The 22,121-nt window shown below is 41.4% G+C and overlaps 2 protein-coding genes across 8 annotated transcripts in view; both read right to left on the minus strand.

Annotated features, from left to right (window-relative positions):
* The window catches only part of LOC109505115 (beta-galactosidase 1-like), a 117,920-nt gene that overhangs the window by 66,090 nt on the left and 29,709 nt on the right, over nucleotides 1-22,121 (minus strand). The window lies entirely within an intron of this gene.
* LOC140857545 (beta-galactosidase 1-like) overlaps nucleotides 4,737-22,121 on the minus strand; it is a 47,075-nt gene continuing 29,690 nt past the window's right edge. For 3 of the 6 annotated variants that reach the window (XM_073256651.1, XM_073256652.1, XM_073256653.1), the window contains exons 2-20: nucleotides 9,178-9,403; nucleotides 8,932-9,027; nucleotides 8,715-8,827; nucleotides 8,524-8,590; nucleotides 8,333-8,425; nucleotides 8,094-8,234; nucleotides 7,913-8,001; nucleotides 7,706-7,811; nucleotides 7,526-7,613; nucleotides 7,277-7,395; nucleotides 7,023-7,187; nucleotides 6,729-6,925; nucleotides 6,563-6,651; nucleotides 6,306-6,415; nucleotides 6,088-6,198; nucleotides 5,903-6,004; nucleotides 5,459-5,670; nucleotides 5,090-5,369; nucleotides 4,737-4,978 (exon numbers count right to left, since the gene is read on the minus strand). In XM_073256651.1, coding sequence (XP_073112752.1) covers nucleotides 4,868-4,978; nucleotides 5,090-5,369; nucleotides 5,459-5,670; nucleotides 5,903-6,004; nucleotides 6,088-6,198; nucleotides 6,306-6,415; nucleotides 6,563-6,651; nucleotides 6,729-6,925; nucleotides 7,023-7,187; nucleotides 7,277-7,395; nucleotides 7,526-7,613; nucleotides 7,706-7,811; nucleotides 7,913-8,001; nucleotides 8,094-8,234; nucleotides 8,333-8,425; nucleotides 8,524-8,590; nucleotides 8,715-8,827; nucleotides 8,932-9,027; nucleotides 9,178-9,342 — 2,454 coding nt within the window. In that variant the 5' untranslated portion in view covers nucleotides 9,343-9,403 and the 3' untranslated portion in view covers nucleotides 4,737-4,867. The remainder of the gene's footprint in view (nucleotides 4,979-5,089; nucleotides 5,370-5,458; nucleotides 5,671-5,902; nucleotides 6,005-6,087; nucleotides 6,199-6,305; nucleotides 6,416-6,562; nucleotides 6,652-6,728; nucleotides 6,926-7,022; nucleotides 7,188-7,276; nucleotides 7,396-7,525; nucleotides 7,614-7,705; nucleotides 7,812-7,912; nucleotides 8,002-8,093; nucleotides 8,235-8,332; nucleotides 8,426-8,523; nucleotides 8,591-8,714; nucleotides 8,828-8,931; nucleotides 9,028-9,177; nucleotides 9,404-22,121) is intronic. The other 3 variants (XM_073256654.1, XM_073256650.1, XM_073256655.1) reach the window with 2 other exon arrangements.

The raw sequence follows: 22,121 nt of genomic DNA on the forward strand, positions 1-22,121 counted from the left end.
ATGCTCTCAACCACTACATCATGCCCTAGCCTCTGTCCCTAAGCCACTCCCATAGTCGTTCCAGGACACTCCTGGCTGCTGTTGATGCCCCTCTCGGTCTCCCTAAGATGCTCTCCCAGTCTATTTGAGACACGCTCTGATCTTCCTAAGACGTCCTCTCGATCTCCCTGAGATGCTCTCTGACCTCTCTGAGATCCGTTGAGATACACTGAGCCGCACTCCTCTCTATAGCCATCAGCCCTCTTTTATAAGGTCAAAACCCTCTCTAGATTGAAGATACAGTCCTGATCAATATCCACAATAATTCGTCACTGTTAGATCCATTCCACACGCTATCTTGGCCGTCTGATCATGCTCTTGCGCACCTGATCATGTCTGATCACTTATGCTCACCACCAGAACCATTGGATCACTGCCAGCAAGCTTCTTGGGCTGTTGGATAATGCAAATTAGCCTATGGGCCACAAATTTTAGCTCCTACACCACTTCAGTCCATGATGGCTGTGTGGATCGTGACTTCCCACACTATTCATTGTGGATCGTGCCAAATCCATGCTCTCCGTATATCGGGCACACGCCTGGGCCATGCACTCCAGTATGCGCCTGGGCTGCATGTCCTGCATGTGGGTTTCACTTCCTGCGAGCTTGCACGCCCCACCTTCCTGCGGGCTTGCGCACGTTGCATCTCCAGGTTTGTTTTCTGGCTCTTTGTGTCATGCGCTACATGCTGGACTTCTCCGCATCTAGTCTTCGCTGCTGTGGATCGAATTCAAAGTGCTTGATTTCAACAATCTCTATCTTAACTCGATATTTGACCTCCACCTACCTCTGAGAGCTTCTTGTATGATTCCGCCCCCATACCCTGGTGCAAACACCTACAACTCATGGATGGGCAAACATGGGAGTCAAGCCAGACCGCTCGATCTCATCTCTGTTATGTACTATGACTTGAGATCTGCTCGAGGTAGTCTCCTTACGATGTTGCATATTATCCTTTTGAGTCTCCCATCTCGTACTCGATCCACCTTCACTTGGAGCTCCACCTCATACTGGGCTCCCACTAGCATTTTTTATGGTAGACGGCTCCTCCTTATATAAGAGAGCATTAATCAATCCTTATGGTTGATCTCGATCTTGATCACACCAAACTTCTCTATTTTCTTTAATCTTGATCACTACTATCGAACCTCGACAATCGTGCACTCTAGTACCACCTGTTTTTAATGCCAATTGCACACTCTGGTACCTTCTGGCTCTAATACCAATTGTTCAAGATCTAGTACCATCTTGTTGCAACAAAAAAAAAAGAGATAAAAGAGAACACAATCCAATATGTGGATCAGCCCAAGACCTACCTCCATGGGGCAAGCAAGCTTTCCTATAAGAAAGAAACAAATACAAAAGGAGATCATATACTCTCCACTCTCATATATCAATTTTCTTTCTCAATCTGAAGTACTCACCCATACAATACTCTCAAAGAAAATCCAAGGAGATCCTCTCTCACAGCCTACCGTGCCAGGATCCTCGACACCCCTGATGCTTCTCGTGAAGCTCTTAGCCGTTACATCATGCCTTAATCTCTATCCCTAACTCAATTCCATGACCGTTCTAGGACACTCCCGACTGCTGTTGATGCCCCTGGCGGTCTTCCTAAGACGCACTCTCGATCTTCCTAAGATGCTCTCTCGATCTCTCTGAGACATGCTTTGGTCTCCCTAAGATGCCCTCTCGATCTCCCTGAGATGTTCTCTGACCTCCCTGAGACCCACTGAGATGCATTGAGCCACGCTCCTCTCCATAGCCATATAGTTGTCTTTTATAGGGTCAAAATCATCTCTAAATTAAAGACACAGTCTTGATCGAAGTCTACAACCATTCCTGACCATCAAATTCCTTCTGCATGCTATCCTGGCTATCCGATCACACTCCTACCCACCTGATCATGCCTGCTCACCACCAGAACCATTGGATCGCTCCCCACTAGCTTTCTGGGGTGTTGGATTACGTAAATCACCCATGAACCATGATTTTTAGCCCTTGCACTGCTCTGATCCACGTCAGCCGCATGGATCGCGACTTCCTATGAGATCCATTATGGACCGCACCAAATCCATGCTCCTCGCATGTTGGGTGCACTTTTGGGCCGTGCACCCATGCACCTGCACTGAGCTAGCGCATGCGTGGGCCGTGCACTCCAGCATGCGCCTGGGCCCATGTCCTACGAGCTTGTGCGCTCCTGCAGGCCTGCACGTGCTGCGTTCTCTGGGATTGTTTTCAGGCTCTTTGCATCATGCATTGCATGCTGGACTTCTTCGCATCTGATCTTCGCTACCATGGATCAAATTTGAGACATCTAATTTCAACACTTTCTCCATCGGATCTAAGCATCTTCAGCAAGAATCTCACTATTGTTGTATTGCAAGCACCTTAAATTATTTACAGCTCCTCCAAAATTCAAGGCCTGAATCCATCCAAGCATAAAGGTAGCTCCGGTCGTGCTAAAAAATTCTAGCTCTAGGTCTTGGATCGAAAGTGGTGATGCAACACCAACCGAAAGGAGAAAAGTCCTAATAAAAACTAAGATCGAATGGGAGAAAGCATGCCTGATCTTATAGATGTCCAAAATCCCAACTGATTGAAGACCTGATGAGCTACACTCATATAACCCAACCTCTTTAGGTTGGAAATGGATGCTCCGAAGATATCTGAGATATTGGATTTTTGTAAATCTTACTAAGACTTCGAGTTAGCCAAATTGGACAAAATCGATAAAAATGAGCGACTATAGACATCTTGGCTCCAATTGAGACCTCCAAATTGGTGAGAACAATCGATTGGAGGCACCTTGGCTCCGATTGGGAACTCTAAATTTAGAAGAGGCTTGGTGCCGACCTCATGGAGATATCCCAGCCCTGGATATTGAATTTAAAGGTGGCCTGGTGCCGACTGACCTCATGGAGATGATCCGACTATGGCTAAGGTGGCTTAGTGCTGATGGACCTCAGGGAGACACCTCAGCTCTGATTGAGACTTCTAAAATACCAACCCTCAAGTCAATGAGAAAACTTAGCGAAAAGATGGGCTCTGATGGAAACACATGATCACCCGAGTAGAAGATAGAATATGGACCTATTCGACTAATAAGTGGGGTGGGGTAAACGTCTAGCTGATCATAAATACTTCGAGCCTCTTAAAGCTTACTCCTAGAAGCATCTCAGCCTCACTCAACCAACCTCAAATATGGGCATCATGTACAAGTAGAAACAAAATTACTCTCAGTAACACTCAATATTTGATGATGAAGCATGTCAATGAGCAATCTGACCACTTTCTTTACCCGATCCAAAGAAAATTGCTTGCGCTTGGAAGTGAGGCACATATGATGTGGCATAATAGCGACCCATCTATGGTGGATGGACATATAGAAAGAAATTTCAAATTAATTCAAATTCTAGACGCTTATTAGGAGATCTAGATAAGAAAGATAAATTGTAACAAATTAAGAAGTTTTCGTCAAGAAAAATGGATAGGCCAATCCCATAGAATCAAATCTAATTATGGCCTTCTCCCATCGTCCTCCTCCATTGGCTATTTATTTCCACTCTTCTTGAGGGCTAAAGGCATCTCGCTTTCCTAATTCCAAGAGGCTCTCTTTTTGCATTCAAGAACTTAAGAGCCGTCATCTCCTCTTCTCCCTCTCCTCATGTCTCTCCTTGTGATAGGACTCCATTATACTTCTCACATACTTTCCATCATTTAATGCAAGCATGGATATCCACATCCTCATGAGCTCTCCGAGGACCAACCATGAAGAAGAGAATAAAGAGAGATAGAGAGAGATGTAGGGAGGTCTTTATGGAATATGAGAGAGGAGCTTGCCTCTTACCCCTCTCTATAATCTTCTCACTCTCATCCAAATCTTGGTTGCCCCACCAAGGCGTCGAAGCCCTTGCCATCATAGGGACATGATCAAAGTTGGATCAAGGCTAAGGTAAAAGCGGAGCCGAGGCTAAAGTAAAGGCCAAGACTGAGGTGAAGAACCTAAGGCTGAACACCCAAAAGATCGAACCCCCAAAGGCTGAGCTCCCAAAGATCGAACCCCCAAAGACTGAGCTCCCAAAGATCGATTTGACTAGGTTCTAACTACTCTAATCTTCTATTACATTTTCATTCTAAAGCTCGACTCTACTTAAGCATCAAAAAGTCTGTTCGAAGTTAGTTAATTCAGTAAGCTTTTCCATCTTTCATCATTTTTTTTTCTCTTACGAAATAAAAAAAATATATTAAAAGATGATTTCTTGACCGAACCAAGCCAAAACTTAGTCAAGTACAAACTCATGACCAAAATTTTGTTTGGGTACAACGGAAAGCAACCCATCAAGAGTTTTTCTTCACCAAATTAGTTCAAATTATATTTGGATTGAAAATTTTGAAACTTAGTTGGGTTTAGGTTGGGCTGGTCAGGCTATAAAGGGTCTAGATGGATTAGATTTCTTCTGGACATGGGCACACCAATCCAGCTTCTGTTCATCAATTTTCAACAGCATTCCTTTAGTTAACTTCGTAGCAAATTGCAAACTCGGTTGGCACCTCTTGCCCAACGACCTACCCAGACTTATCCTAACAGGTTGTTCCGGCCGGGTTCAAATCCTTAATATTAAGGAAAAAATCATAAAGGTCTACGTGCAAGAACACGCGCGCGCACGCGCACAGAGAGAGAGAGAGCAGCGACGTGTGGCAATCCAAAGACATTATTAATTCAATAAACAACTAGGCAAAATGTAAGTACTCATTCTTCAAAAGCCCGTATTGAAAGAAGTTCTTCAAATTCCCAATACTTATTTTGAACTCTAAGACTAGTTCCTCAACAAGTTGCTTGAACTACTAAACTCTTGGAGCTGGTGTTACTGCAATTACCTTTGCCCAGCAAATTCTCTCCAATCTGGATGGAACAAGATTCTTTCCCAACACATTCCTGAAAGAAATTCACCTCTTGTAATGTTAGCATTAAATTTAGACAAAATAAAAGCATAAAAAACATAAAGTTGGAAGCCAAGAAAACATTATACTTGGAGTTCCATACTACCTCTGAAATCAGAGAATACACCTCATCAGACTCGCAACCACCTTTCTGGTAGCTTCCACAAGTGCCTTTGGGATCACCAAGGCTAGCAAAGTCGATGTTGGAGATTGTGCGACCACCTTGGCATGACAAGTTTAATGTCTTCCCTGGTTCTGCAGTTGAACATGCGGTGCCAACAGTCACAGTTTGGAAATCTACTTGTGCCGGATCACCACCAGCTTCCTCAAATAAGACCAATGTGTTTGGCTCTCCAGGCTTCAGGAATGAACGTGGAACATGATACCTACAATAAAATTATGTACAGAAAAGGTCTTTAACAAATGATCTTGTTGTTAGTATTTGACGGGTATAAGTGATAGAAGAAGTTAGTACCATCTTTGAGATGGCTCTCCACAACCAGTTTGACACTTTTCTTCTGCTTTGTATTCTCCTTCATAATCACATCCATTGCAGCCATCAGCCGAAGCAGTGTAATTTGGCCAGAAACGTCCAATGCTATTGCCATTAACCCAAGCTGCTCCTTTCCCCATGCCGAGCAAGTCGACAACCACAGGATCCAAGCCGAGGGGAGTTTCGAACGTGGTCTTTATAAAGAGAGGGAGAGAGGAAAAAAAAAAAAAACAAAAGTGATCAAATATTTCTTGTTATCTTATTTAATTTTGTCTGTTAATTACTGATGTTTGTATTGCTTCCTTCACATTTTATCATAATTTATTATTAGAAATCATCATCATCATCATCATGTTAGCCTTCTTTCCATATAGAGGAAACTTCTATATTACATCAAAATCACAAGTCAAGAAGAAAAGGGAGTACCTTATACCAAGTGAAGGGTCTCTGAGTAGGTATCATGCCGGAATACCATTTACGGTCGGGGTTGTCAAGGTAGACTTTAGTTTTCTCACCATCCAGGCCAATCTGAGAAACACAAACAATGATTACATAGATCAAAATGTACTGAAACAACAAAAATAGTGAACTCAATGGTGCAAAATTTTTACTTTGTAAGACCATGCATTAGTTGATAGATCTATTGTGATGTTTCCACCAATCAATTGAACAGGTCCACCAACAATTCCAGCTGGATCTAGCTCATAATGTACACCAATATGCTGTTAGCAGTTAAAGAATAATTATAAAAAGTCAGATACTTAAGAAATGCATTTTACTAAAGAACAAAATGTAAATATTGATTATAGAGTTCAGAAAGGAAATTAACCTGTAGTCCAACAGTTACACTAAGCAGAGAAATATGATTCTTTCCAGCTTTAAACTTTGCTGTCCGCTCGAATACAAATGCCAAATTTCCATTTGGACCATACTGCGATCCTATCAAACAAGATAACTTGAAGAAGATTAATAATATTATCTGATAACATTGTAAGACATTTAAATGAATCCATCCTGATTACTTTCTGCTCCTAAGGCTATATCTCCATGAAACAATGGTAACAGAGACATGCAACTTGACATTACCTACAAGCTGCCCATTTACAAAAGCATGGAGGACATGGCCGGTTGTGCTTACACGAAGTGTCATTTCTTGCTTGTGAGTAATATCCACACTGCATCAATGTAGTTGGTCAAAATTGGCTTCTTCTTCCCTAAGAACAAATGTGATACAAAATTATTAAGTACCTACCTTGTCATGTACCACAAGTAGTCACTCTCATCGACAGCGGTGGTGATCTGTTCTAAGAGCTTATTCTCTGTGAAGTTACCCCCGAGACCTCTGACGGAGGATCCCAAGGTCTCCGGCCTCCATGACCACTTTAGATCAGAAGCCTCATCATCAGCCTTGTTGGGCTTCTTTACCATGATAGAAGTCTGGGTTGTAACCTATATAGCAATGAAGGGAAAAGGTAGCATTAGCTTGAAGTGTTACAAGTGACAAAATTGGAAGTTTCACAGATATGCAAAGCAAATAAAGTAATACCCTGGCAGTGTTGTACACTTCTTGCTTACAATCTGGTAGAATACTGACAGACCAAGCAGGTAAGAAATATTTGGTTCCTTGATATTCCAAAGTAGCATCGAAATATTGGTTTGTGTTACTTAAGAAGCAGCCAGATACAGTCGCATTGTATGAGAATTTAGTTGCCTACAAGCAAAAATTCCATGAAGTAATGATGTAGCCTTATGAAACTTATACCAAGGGAAAAGTATAAGGAATTACTGAAGATATCATACCGCTGCACCATTGCCGAAGTCTGTGTTATTCACTTCTCCATAAGTGAGAGACTTCTCCATCAATTTTAGGGCAGCATGGAGCTCTTTCAAATGCCCCCATTTGGGTTGCTTGATATTTCCTACAGAAGTATCATAAATAAACTTTCTTAAGTTATTTTTATCTGATGAAAGATCTATAGTTTAAGTAATATATGCATGGATAATTTTGTGTAAGAGCAATGAGATATTCAATTAACATGATTCTGATACCATATTCATCAAGTGGAGCATCATAATCATAGCTGGTTGTGATATATGGACCCCCTGGTGTGCGACCGAAGTTGGTTCCTCCATGATACTGGTAAAAAATAATAATGTGTCAGGTACATTTGGGGAAACATATATGCAACAAATTTGCCTCTTAAAGGCATAGATTTGAGGCAAACAAACCATGTAATAGTTCTGAAGCGTTCCTTTGGATTGGTAGAAACGAGCCACTGCAAAAGCTAAGTCTTCAGCAGGCCTATGGCGGTCTGGATTGCCCCAAGCTTTGAACCTAAATCCATTAACTTGATGTATTAACATTATGAAAACTAGATGGATGCAGTTACTTTCATGTCCGACTTTGGAGAAGAATGAAGGAACAAGAGGCATTACCAGCCAAGCCAATTTTCTGTCCAGAATTTTGGACTGTTTGGGTTATTGGGTGTAAAATTATCGCAATAGTAACCATTGCAAGTGTTGATCTAGTTAAAAGGAAATGAAAATTAGCTTCATTAGAATACAACCAAATTGGTTATCTGACAGACATTAAGAGGAAAAGCTCAGGATTATATACCATTGGTTGGGGAGCATCTGATTGCTGACACATGATCCATGGTAAACCAACATTGAGAGATTCTGCAAACTTTGCGCACCATTTAATGTATTCTTTTCCAGCATCACCAGTTCCCATAACGAATTCATACTCATTCTCAATCTATGGCAATTGTATTATATAAAAGAAATTTCAGCATCATAGGTGATTAAACATATTCTTGTGGTCTTGATATTAAAAGAAAAAGAAATAGGAAATACCTGAGCTAGGATGATGGGTCCTCCTTGTGGTGCGAATAACCTTTCTTTTTTGATCATATCTACTATTAAAGTAGTGAAATTTGCCATTTCATCCTATAAAATATGATTAAAAAAAAAAAGTAAACAAAAAGACAAGTTGATAATAAAACTGATTAAGCAATGATTTTAAGATAATAATTTAAAAGATTCACCTTCCATTGCTGGTTGTTGGTCCTAAATTCCATCCCTGGGATTTTGCGTAACCAAGCAGGAACTCCTCTGAAAGCATTCAAGCCACAGATTCGTGCAAAGTTAAGAACAATGATGCATATAAACTTATATACTATTTTTCCCACACACACACACACACACACACACACACCAATATTAAATTATGAATTACCCATAGTCCCATTCAGCACAAACATAAGGGCCGATCCGTAATATTGCATATAATCCAGCATTTTGAATTTCCTTAAAGAATCTAATCACATCATAATTGCCTTCAAAATAATACTGAAAACGGAAGAAAAGCATCCTGATGTTAGAATATATATGTATCTATATACATAATATGTATCTATATTCATAAAATAAATCATCCAATAGAAGATTACAACCTCGCGGCGCCGAGGCTCATGGCCATTCCAAAAAATATAACTCTCAATAGTATCAAGGCCACCTTCTTTTGCTTTTCGGAGCAAGTCAGGCCACATCTACACAAGATGCAAAAAATCAAATAGTTATCTAAACTTTTGCCACATACTTGAAGCAGAAACGAATGCTTGCATGAAACAAAATAATCTCTAATACTCTCAAAAAAATGATCTATTATGTTTCAAAAGAGTTATAAGCATCTAAGTTACCTCAGGCGTGCTGCGTGGATAGTGAATTGCACCAGAGATGATGATCCGGCGTTCGCCATTGATCTTTATTGCTCGTCCATCATGGGAGATGTCCGTGGTGTTTGCAAGGCAGCAAAGAGAAACCAGCACTAGAGCTGACAACCAGCTTCTCTTGGAGCACTCCATCCTTCTCCTTCCTCTCTTCTCACCACAGGGAATACCACGTCCGGCGAGAGTCTAAGGCAACCTGGGATGCCATATTTATAGGACGAATTAGATAAGTTTTGTTATGTTGGGTGGATGTCTGGCCTGGACACCACCTTCCAAGACCTTTTCAGTACCACGCGATGCAGCAGGAAGAAAGAAGAAACAAAACAAAAAGAAACCACAAAAGGGCTCGCCTCCATGGGGCATACAAACTTCACTATGAAAAAAAAAATTTTACAAGAGGAGACCTCACCCTCAACCCTTGTACACCTAATTCTCTCTCACTAGAAGTTCCCCTCACAAAAGCTCTCTCTCTCTCTTGGAAGACCCCTTGAACCCCTGAAGTGCCTGGCGACCGCTGTCCAGGAGCCTCCTGCTCCTTGTCTCTCAGCGCTTCCGCCTCTCTCTTCTCTCGGGTTCCGTACGGCTCGTACGGCGTGAAAAATCGAACCACTACCTCTGTTCTCTGTGTACAGGGCCTTTTATAGGCCTTAATCACGACTTAGACAATGATTAGGACTCCTTAATCAACCCAAATAACCTCTGGACCGTCGGATCAAGATCGGGAGCCACCCACGCCGTTCGATCGCGCTCCGGTCCACGGAATAGTGCCGTGGACCGCGAGAAATGCGTGGGAAACGCCCACGCGGTCCACAGGCCCAGCTGTGGACCGCCCGGTCCACGGTGGACCGGAGAACAGGGCCAGGCAGGCCGCCTGGGCCTGGGCCAGCCCGCACGTGCGGGCCTGGGCAGCGCCTGTGCACGCGCCCACGCGGGGCTGGGCTGCACGCCCGCCTGGGCCACGCACCCGGCTGGGCCGCCCGCCTGCTTGGGTCATGCGTCCCGCACGCCTAGGTCGCGCGTCCCGCGCGCCGCCGCCTGCGGCCGCACCGCTGCTACCTGCCGCCGGCCACCGGCGGTCCTCTGCCACCTCGAGTCTCGTGCCGACTTCAAAAGCTCGTATCTCTTTCATCCGAGCTCCGTTTCGGATGATCTTGATCTCGTTGGACTCTATTTTTCACCGCGAACCTTGTTGTGGGCTCAATGTGGGCTGAATCTCAAAGCATCAAATCCTAACAATTTCCACCTCGACTCGATATTCGACCTCCTCCAAACTCCGAGAGCTTCTGGATCTTCTCGCCCCCATGCCCTGGGACAATCGCCTGCTGATCATGGATGGGCAAACATGGGAGTCGAGCCAGACTGCTCGATCCCATCTCCATCGTATGCTGTGCTTCTCTTGACCTGAGACCTACTCAGGGCATCATCCTGCGGCAATAGGAATCTTACCTTGCGACGTCGCCTCTCATCCTTCCGAGTCTCCTGTCTCGTGTCCGATCCACCTCCTGGAGCTCCACCTCGCTCTGGGCTCCGCTTGGCTCCCGAAGCTCCACCTCGCACTGGACTCCCTGCCAGGTAATAATGTCCTCTGCTCTCCTTCTTTCCCTCCAGCACAATCCTATCACTGTGTAACACCCTCAGGATTCCTCCACCAGCTACCATCCTATAGCCTCTTAAATCCAGTCTGCTAAGTGAGATAAGATTCCGTCTGAAATCGGGTATGTATCGGACCTCCCCCAATCTCCTCACTGCACCGTCATGTGTCCTCCAGTTGACCGTCCCAATACCTCTGATCGCACAGCTTTATCCATCTGGCAGATATACAGTGCCCTCACTGTTCTCCAGGGAGTCAAGCTGCTCATTTCTGCAACATACAAGATAGGGGCATGCAGAATCTAATATCCACTGCTGGGAAGAAGTAGATACCTCGTCAGATATCTCCAGGATATCTCCATCTGAATCACTGCCGGCCGCCGCTACAGCAGCCACTGTCTGATTTTTGAGTTGAGGGCAATCTCTGGCTAGATGCCCTAACTCCTCACACCGGTAACACCTGGTTTTGCTCAAGTCCCTTCTGGACTTAGACCGCCCTCGTTGCGATCTCCTGTCGCTCCGTCTACCGCCTCCTGCTCCTCCAGAAGCCACCAAAGCTGAGCTACCGCCACCTGAGCTCGAAGCTGGGTTCTCCCTCCTGAGAACCTCATTCTGGAGTATCGCCGCGGTGACTTCATCCATCTTGATAGTGCTCTTCCCCACTAGAAGAGCAGTCACCAAGGACTCGTACGAAGGGGGAAGCGACGCTAGCAAAACCAGCGCCCTGGTCTTCTCCTCAACATTCTCACCAACGCTGAGGAGGTCGGTGAGGATCTTCTAGAAGTGGCTTAGATGCTCTTATACGCTCTGTCCCTCAGTCATCCGCAGTTGGTAGAACTGCCTCCAGAGAAAAAGTGTGTTGGTGAGAGACTTCGCCATGTACAACTTCTCGAGCTTCGACCACAGCACCTTTGGGGAAGTCTCGCTCAGCACATGGATCACCACCTCATCCGCCAGGTACATGCGGATGGTACTCACCGCTTGCATCTGTAGCCATTTCCAATTCCGCACCTCCATGGTGGTCGGCTTCTCATCGCACAAAAGAGCATCGATCAACCCCTGTTGGATGAGCACGTCCTTCACCCTTGCCTGCCACAAAGAGAAATTGCTCTTACCATCAAACTTGTTGATCTCCATCTTGATTGTTCCTGTCTTTTCCATCTTCAGTCTTGCTCACTACCACTGCAATCTGCGTCCTTGTACCGCCTTGCTCTGATACCACTTGTTGGGTGGATGTCTGGCCTGGACACCACCTTCCAAGACCTTTTCAGTACCATGCGATACAGTAGGAAGAAAGAAGAAATAAAACAAAAAGAAAAATAATCAAAATACATGGATCAGCCACAAAAGGGCTTGCCTCCACGGGGCATGCAAACTTCACTATGAAAAAGAAAATTTTACAAGAGGAGACCTCACCCTCAACCCTTGTACACCCAATTCTCTCTCACTAGAAGTTCCCCTCACAAAAGCTCTCTCTCTCTCTTGGAAGACCCCCTGAACCCCTGAAGTGCCTGGCGACCGCTGTCTAGAAGCCTCCTGCTCCTTGTCTCTCAGTGCTTCCACCTCTCTCTTCTCTCGAGTTCCGTATGGCTCGTACGGCACGAAAAATCGAACCACTACCTCTGTTCTCTGTGTACAGGGCCTTTTATAGGCCTTAATCACGACTTAGACCATGATTAGGACTCCTTAATCAACCTAAATAACCTCTGGAACGTCGGATCAAGATCGGGAGCCACCCACGCCGTTCGATCGCGCTCCGATCCACGGAATAGTGCCGTGGACCGCGAGAAATGCGTGGAAAATGCCCACGCGGTCCACAGGCCCAGCAGTGGACCGCCTGGTCCATGGTGGACCGGAGAACAGGGCCAGGCAGGCCGCCTGGGCCTGGGCCGGCCCGCGCGCGAGGGCCTGGGCCGCACCTGCACGCGGGCCCGCGCAGGGCTGGGCCGCCCGCTCGCGCGCCTGGGTCGCGCGTCCCGTGCGCCGCCGCCTGCGGCCACGCCGCTGCTGCCCACCACCGACCGCCGGCGGTCCTCCACCGCTTCGAGTCTCGTGCCGACTTCAAAAGCTCGTATCTCCTTCATCCGAGCTCCGTTTCAGGTAATCTTGATCTCGTTGGACTCCGTTTTTCGCCGTGAACCTCTCTGTGGGCTCAATGTAGGCTGAATCTCGAGGCGTCAAATCCTAACATGTTATGATTTGGGTCGTATTGGTGTTGGGATGATAAAGATTTATCTCTGGTTTAAAATTCCGTTGGAACGTGGAAAGTGATTCTTCAATTAGAAGAAAAAAAAGAAAGAAAGATGGCTAGGAAAGCAACTCAAACTCCAAGCTCCAGGTTATTGGACCTTTGTTTTTGTGACAATATCTTTGTATCTTGGGTTTGGATTTAGTTCAGATGATGCAACAAAAGATCTGTTGGATATACATGGTGTGGGATAACAGTAACGAAATTGATTTGGGTTTAGCATCAGAGTTGACTGATCCTAGGTTGGTTTAGTTTTCAAAATTTTTTCAATTTAAAATGGGTGTCGTCCTGTCGATGCTTAAGTTTTCTTAGGTTCAAAAGTATTTAGTTAACTAGCTTATAATCCTGTGCCACGAGCAGGATGTGATTTTTTTTTTAAAAATATTTTATTTTATTAATTTATTAATATCTATTTTATATATATTTTAAAAATAATGAAAATAATAAAAAAATATATTTTGTGCATAGTATAGATTAGAAGCTATTTATAAGCTATTTTGGGGTTCTCTGGCCTTGTTTTCTTTCTGGATCTTCATTTTTTTTTGTAAACAATAGGTATTATTTCTAATTTAGAAATATTTTTAATATTTTTATATATTATTGTTGTTAGAATATCGGGTAGGGTTGTATGCACAAATTTCAAAATCTTTTTAAAGTAGCAGCGGAAATGATTTAGGTTAAACCTTTTAACCCCACATGCAATTGATCTAATCTATATCTACCCGAGCTCTGGATTAAAGACATACATATAATCAGAAAATTAAAATAAAAATTGAGATCAAATCTCAATACCTTGCACGGGTTGAAATATTTTTACCGATGATCTTAAATCTGAAGGTTCCTGAGCCGCACATATGTCCGATCTCGATAGGTATCCATCGGGATCAATCTTGATTCTTTCTTCTCATTATAGATCTATTTTCTCCAAGATGAATCTCAGCTTTTTGAACCTTTGATCAACTCTTGATCTGTAATTGCGATCTCAATGCTTGAATTGCATCCTTTCTCCCTATTCCTTACCGTAGAAGAAATCACCCTCAACTCAGGCATGTGGGAAGATAGGACACCTAACCTTTAGGCATTGGAAATAGAGGAAGAAAAAGGGATGGCATGGAGATGGAGAGAGAGAGGTGATCTGATTTCTCACTTCAATTTATTTTAAAATCCTAGGAGACCATCTCTTATATAGATCTTTTTTTGATTCCAAATCAATCTCCAATCAATCTAAAAAGACTAGTCCTTATCTCATAAAATTTTTTTATCTTTTTAATTTTTTTTTTTTTAAAATCAGACCTATTTGGAAAGATCTTCATCTCTTTTGGCAAGTAGATGGGGCACCCCATATCTAAATAGATGAGTTGAGCGGGCACCCTCATCAAAGCTTGGCAAGTAGCTGTTGATGCCCCTCTAGGATTTTTGCACATAAGAGAGAGGGCGTAGCCCCTCTCTCTCCTTCCACGCCAAGGCAAAAGAGGGGGTGAGCCCGTCTCTCTTTCTCATGCCCACTGTAAGGGTCTGCACCTCTTGGAATTTCCAAAAATGGAGGCTTGCGCCTCCTCTCTTCTTTCCAATAATTCCATGCCACATAAGAAAATAACAAAGAAGAAAATGAGGAGATTGGTTTGCCAACTCATTGACTTGATTCAATCCTTTTGGGCCCTCAAATAGGTGCCCCAGTAAATCCAAATCAAAATGGATCTGCTTAAGGTTCAAAGCGATAGACTTGATCCAATCCTTATCTAATAAGGAATCTAAGTCTAGAGAAGAATTGGATTTAACCATGTGCTAGCATGGTTCTCTTAAACCTAATAGGATTTCAATAAATCTTAATTCAATTAGAACTTTATAAGTCCAATTGGATAATTCAAGATTAAATTCCTTAATGTGTGGCCCCATAGATTTCATTCTATCTGATAGTGAGATATATTGTGATCTCTATCACAATATCATTGAAACTCTTTTTAATAGATTGAAACAATTCTAACTCTACCCTTTGAAGATTATCGATCATCAAGACGACGTCTAATGAGTCTCACAATCCACCAGTGACACCTAGTAGTATGTAGTGACAATTCAGTAGAATGAAAGTTTGAATTTCTAGGTACAATTGTCGTATGATTTAGCCCTTCTATCATGAGTCTCACTTGATGGAGGTCATAGAGAACTTGTCAGACCCCATCGTCAGTCATATGCTAGAGGCTCGACTTTGTGAATTCCATGAAAACTCCTTTTCAGTATTCACACTTGCTTTGGCCAAAGACTTTCTGAATTCAGTCTCGCAAATTGCAAAGGACTTCTCTTTTTCTATCAAGGTTGATAGATTCTATTTAGGTGAATCCTACTCATAACAGTGAATCTGAACCTACTGAAGCCAACATACATAGCAAGGACTCAAATGACTAGGGATCAAGGGAACGTGCAGTCAAACTCAGTAGCCTTGCTGCGAATAGCTGATGATACCCAGGTCAAAGGACCACTCATACTACTACAGTATTGAGACAATCACTGATAAGTGAATAGATATCTAAGTAGTTTTTCGTGTTGGTCACGCTTAGTATAAGTTATTCTCTAATAATCACCTGTACTCTCACCCCAGTGTCTCTACACTGCAGATTCGAGACTCATCTGCCAAGAAGAGAGATGATCTGTGCATCGATTTTTAAATAGATTGATCACTGTCCTCCATGACGATCTTTTGATCGGAAGCATTTAGGAACTAACCACTAATTAATGTATGTCTTAAATTCTCAACACCTTGAAAATATATAAAAATCATATTTGTTAATTTCTAAGATAAATCATGGACACATAAATATGATTGAAAATAAAATATTCTTTATTAATAATAAAAATATTATAAGTACAAAGTTAAATCTTGAAATTATAAAATGTGTCAGTCAATAATTGGCTTCTAGAATACTCATTTAACAATTATTGAAAAGTTGGAGAAATATTCAAACTCAACTAATTTGTATTGGACTTATTCAGATCCATATCTATCTATTCTTACTTTTATTTATTTATTTTTCTTAAAAAGTATATCTATGATAGTCGATTTATTTGCTTAGTCACCATATGTGCACAAATTCTTCATATAAAATTTCTCTAATTTTTTTTAAAAAATTATTATTATTATTTCATGAACATGAAAATGAAATCGGTAATGTAACATGATGTTCACCATATTACTGCATTAATCTTAATTATTGTTATAAAATACCATAATATGTTTATCCATAGCCTTATCATAATTTCTAACCTATTAATGCTGGTTTTAAAAGAAAAAAGATAATAATATTTAATCCTAATAAGTAGCAGTAAATACTAATAGTTTATCAAAGGCACGTATATATGTGCTCCCTTAAACTTTTCTCCATCTACAAAAATTTTTATATACAATTAAATGCTATATATGTGGTAGATGTAGAGATTTAGTCCACTTTCTTTCCTAGAAAGCTCTAACTAATAATTGGCTATAGCAAAAAAAATATTTATGCTGTTTATGACTTTAACATTAATGGAATAGTATTTAAGCTGATGTTACTTTCTTTTTTATTCTATATTCTTCTATATAAAACTAATAATGATATTAACAAACAAAAAAAAAAACCAAACTGCCATGATAATTTTATGAAAAACCATCATGATTATAAGTATTTAATTTTTTTAAAAATAATTACTTATGCTGCAAAAGCATACAGATGGCACAAGGATGGTTTACCGGTACAAAGCCTTCATTTTAGTATACATATATATTAGATATATTAGATTTGTCCCATGTTGCTAAAATGAACATTTTTATAATTAAAAAAAGATAGGTTTTTTATTTCAAGCTTTCTCAACTTTGGAAATAAAAATTAATTCTGTATATACATGGATCAAGGTTAAATCTACATTAGAGTGCTAAACACCATCATTGAGAAGGATGGTCCCATAATTGAAGCATAATAACTTTAAAAGGATGGTCCCATAATAACTTTTTATCTTGGTGGCTGATACTCTAACCAGGATCTTGAAGACAGCCGATTCAAAGGGGCTGCTGGATGGTATTGGCCCTTGCAACATAACCGGCCACTTTCATAGTTTGCATTTTGTGGACGATACATTGCTATTCTGCAAAGCAGAAAAAGGAAATATTAATACTCTAAAGTTCATCTTATATGCTTTTGAGCTGACATCTGGTCTAAAAATCAACTTTGTCAAATCTCAGTTGGTAGGCTTGGGGGTCTCGAATTCTCTAGGTAATATGTTTGGCAAAATGCTTGGTTGTCAGGTTTCAAAGTTACCTATCAAATACCTTGGCTTGCCTCTTCATTATTCCACTCCTAGGTGCAGTGACTGGTCCTTTATTCTTGAAAAGATTTCAAAGCGGATGCAAAGTTGGAAGAGTAACACCCTATCTCTAGCTGGACGGATGGTTCTTTGCAACTCGGTAGTACGGGCTATTCCAATTTATTGGATGTCTGTTTTCCACCTCCCTGTAATGGTGATTCAACGAATAAACAAGCTTTGCCGGGATTTTGTTTGGAATGGTCAACAGAGGAGTAGTCGGGTGAAACACCTGGTTAGTTGGAGTTTGATGTGCAGACCTCGAGCTCTAGGAGGCTTGGGTTTGATTGATATTTCAGCTCTAAACACTGCCTTACTTCTTAAGTGGTGGTGGAAATTCTTTAGGGAGCAGCACAAACCTTGGTGCAAGTTGGTTCGAGCTATTTACTTCTCCAAAAAACCACCATCTACCCCAACAACTTATTCACGAAGATCTTCCTCCTCCTTTTGGAAAGGTATCCTTGGCACACTTAAATTATTCAAGCAGCTCTTCCAACCAAAGCTTGGGAAAGGAGACCTTATTTCTTTTTGGGATGACCCTTGGTCCATGGATCAGCCCTTCTCGTTGGTATTCCTCAACCTTCATTTGTTGGCAAAGAACAAAAATATTTCTGTTGCAGATTTATTCTCAAAAATCGGAAGAGTTCCCAATCTTATTTTGACGGATCCTGATATTTTTCGGCACCCACTAAGCTCTCCAGCGATCAGAGAATGTCACGCTCTTATCTTGACTCTTCTCTCCTGCTCCCCAAATCAAAATTTAGATGGTTGGTTTTGGAAATGGAATAGCTCAGGATCTTTTACGGTAAACGTTTGCTATAGGTTTCTTAATTAAACATGGAGGGGTGCTATCTCCTCTCGGTAAGTTCTTTTGGAAGCTGTCGGTCCCGAAAAAAGCTAAGGTTTTTGCTTGGCTATGTTACTCTGATAAAATTTTGACAGCCAAAAATCTTCTTAAAAAAGGTGTTTCAGTATCGGAGGTTTGTTCTCTATGCTGTGAGGAGGAAGAGTCAACCGATCATTTGTTTTTATTATGCAACTACTCCAAGCTTTTTTGGCAGGTGTTCTGGAGAAAATTTAGTGTGCCACAGTTTCCTGATAACATGACAGAGGTTTGGGGAAAATGGAGAAAGCATATTTCTATTACTCATGTTTTTCCTGCTATGGAGTGCTTGTTTATCATCGGTTGCTGGTGTCTTTGGAGTGAACGTAATCATCGGATATTTGATTTTGAAGCAAAAATGGCATCGTGACGGGCTAAAGAAGCTACCCTTCTTGCTGGGAGTTGGTTGCAGCACTCAGATAATGTAAACGTTCTGAGTGCTTTAAGCAATCTCTGTTAACTGCTGATCGTTTCGGAAGAGGGAACTGTTATCAAATGAGAGCGTTCAATATTCGAGGCTGACAACAGACTTTTGGACCCTGCTGAATCAATAGGGTGTATCAACTTTGTGATACCCGGCTTAAAATTCTCCTTGCACAAATCTTGAGGCATAAAATTGAAAACAAAAAAAAAAACAAAAGAAAAAAAGGAAAAAAAATATTAAAGACTCCCGTTGAGTGTCTTCTTCCATGAGAACTCATCGGAGAGGAAGTCGAATCCGAAAAGAATTTGGCCTCCCCTCCACAGTATAAAACCCTCTCCTCCCTCATCCAAAGCCAATCATGATGAGCCCAACCTTTTTCCTTTCTTCTTTCTTTTTTTTTTTTCCTTCCAATTTTCGCCAAATTCCCTTCACCATGCACGTCGGAAATTGAAGCTAAAAACACCGCTGGAGCCAAGGTAAGGGCTCGATCCTTCACTCTCTCTCTCTTTCTTATCTTTCCATGACCTTAAGCACCACCGAAGGCTATCGGTTTTGCCGAAAATCCACTATAAAAGAATCTCCTATTTTTTCGACTTTGATTTCTTCCTTCTCCGGCCACCGACGCTGCCGTCACCTGACACCGGACACTTGGTTGGGTTGTTCGGCCTCCCTACGATGCTTCTCGATGAAGTCACAATCGTCAGTGAACGATCAAAGGCCAAAATCAAAAAAAATGAAAAAAAGAAAGCCCTTAGATCCCTTATTTTTGGATCTTTTCCATATTTTCCCTGTCGGCAATCTTTGCCGCCGGCCGTTCCCTGCCCCATCGCCGTCCGCCGCCTACTACTGCCTACCGCCGCCGACCGTTGCCAATTTTTCGGTCAAGAACCATGAACTGCCTTTACCTCCCCTGTTCGGCCATGAAAAGAAAGAAGAAAAGAAGAGCAAGAAAAGAAAAAAAAGAAAAAAAGAAAGAAAGAAAGAGAATTTTTTCTCTCCTATCTCTCTATCCTCTTTTATGTCTCTCTCTACTCTCTATTTATCTCTCATCTAATCCATGGGCTCCGGTACAAATCTAAGATGATCTTTTCAAAGAGATCCAGAATCGCTTTGAAATCTATACAGTTTATCAGACCTTAGCCCAATCCTTATCAGAAATTCATTGAGTTTGATCACCATTGACCCCTATGGAGTCACTATGATATAACCTCTGATGATTTTGATCACAGATTCTTCTTTTGAGAAATATGATGATTCTTTCTTCATTTTCTCTCTCTATTTTTTCTCTCTTCACCCACTTTCTCTCTCTAAAAATACCTATGGACCCCTATCGAGTCATGTCTTCCTTTTCTAAGAACCTATGTTGACTCCTACAAGATGATCTAAAACTGCTTTGATATTTGTGCCATAAATCAAACCCATGCTAGACTTGTCTAGCATCTTTGAATCCTACTATTGATGAACTTTGTTGATCGATCTTGATCTTGATCCAATCCATGCTCCATGATTTCTTGATCAGAGTTGTTTAGATCGGATCCTCAACTAAGAGGCCATGAATTATTTCGGTGTCTAGACACCCTATCGAACCAACCATCCGATCAACAACTTTTTTCTTATTTAATTTTATTGAGCTCATTGAAAGAAATTGATTATATTTTAATATTTTAAATAAAATTATCTGATTCATTTAAGAAAGACTAAAGATCTAGGATGATCGAGATAAGTAGATCTTATGCTCCTTATATATTTTTAAATAATCATATTTTCTATCCAAAAAATTATTGTTGATGAAATCATATTTTTGATAAAATAAGGATCAACATATGTGATATGAAAAAGTATATTTTATTATGAACATTAATTTTATGAATATGTTTTATAAAAATAGTATAGTTATGAAGTATAAATTTTATGATTTTTTTACCATGTATATGTATATTTTAAAAAAAAGATGTAAAGATTTTGAAGGCTCTCAGATAGTTATGAACAAATTTCTATAGAAAGTTTGACATCCGGAGCTGGCATCCACATGAAACATGGCTTCGTCAATGAATATAAAGTTGGCACACGAAATAAATGAAAGGGGGAAACCGCTTTTCCTCGATAGGATCTACCAGATTTCACTAAATCTGAGACGGAATAATTTTTAAAAAAAAATTATCCTATATTTATTTCAAATCTAAATATCTAGATCTAATCTTCATATCTGATATTAAGTTTAAAATAAATCTAAAAGGGATGAGGAAACAAGTAATACCTCAAGGGTAATCTGATTACCCTATAGATGATCGCAGCAAGCCTGAGGTTCTGATTTAGCCACGCAATTGCCTGGCCTCTACCAGTATCCACTCGGGCAGGACTTGGATCGTCTTCTCCTCATGAATCTACGCCCCAAAATCAGATCTCAATCTGATTTTAAAATACTTCAAAACTCTTTCTGAAGTTGGAGCAGCAGCCTGTCAAAGAAATCCTGCAGCCTTCCTGTTCAAGGCGTCACCACGCCTTAGACCTTTGCCAGATGGACGTCCAACTCCTTGGACGTGAAGAGGGGAGGGAGAGCAACAGATGGGACATGGAGAAGAGAAGAGGGGGCGGCAACTTTTTGGGTTTGGCACAATCTCCTTTTAAACCCTAGGCGCAGACAGGGTTTATATAGACCCTGTTGCGCTGCGCAGTGCCACATCATTCGACCAATCAGAAAATTTTAATAAATCTGAAAAAATTTTGATTGATTGCTTGATGTCATCTGATCACATCAAATAAGAAAGCCAAGCCTCTCTCCATGAGTTGGCACCAACTTTGGATAAGCACAAAGAAAGGTTGGTGCCAACTAGTCCATGTTGATCAAGACTCTCCATCCTTATCCACTTAGGGCGCCCACTTAATCTAATTGGGCTCACGCTATAATCTGATTATGGCACCCAATTTAATGTGGTTTGGCATGTGGACACTCCACAAAAATCCTCCAATGAGTTCTTGCTAAGTGGCCTTCAATTTAAGACCCATATATCAACTTTTGACTGATGTCCTAAAATAAAATTGACAGATGACAGGAATTAGCAGGTGCTTGTCTTAAATTCATCTCATGAATTAAGACAAGCCTTTTCTGAGCTAGACAAATTTTATTTAGACTGAGAGAAACTTTCTCAAGATTTTCTGGGTGACTCAAATCACATTTGGTTCAGTCGAGATAGAAAAGATTATACGAGGAGAATGTTAGGCTCAATCGTGTGCTAGCACGATTTCCTTGAACCTAATTGGATCTAATCCAAATCAATTGGGCTAGCCCAATTGATGACATCCAGATCCTAACCCTTGTTAGTGTGACCCAGTTAGGTTCAATTCTGTATGATAATGAGACATGTCGTGATCTCATCATCGACATCATCGAAACTCCTTTCGATAGATCAGAACTCTTCTGATTTAGACAATTAGAATGA

This window comes from Elaeis guineensis, chromosome 4 (genome assembly GCF_000442705.2).
Source record: "Elaeis guineensis isolate ETL-2024a chromosome 4, EG11, whole genome shotgun sequence".
In the NCBI taxonomy this organism is placed as follows: Eukaryota; Viridiplantae; Streptophyta; class Magnoliopsida; order Arecales; family Arecaceae; genus Elaeis; species Elaeis guineensis.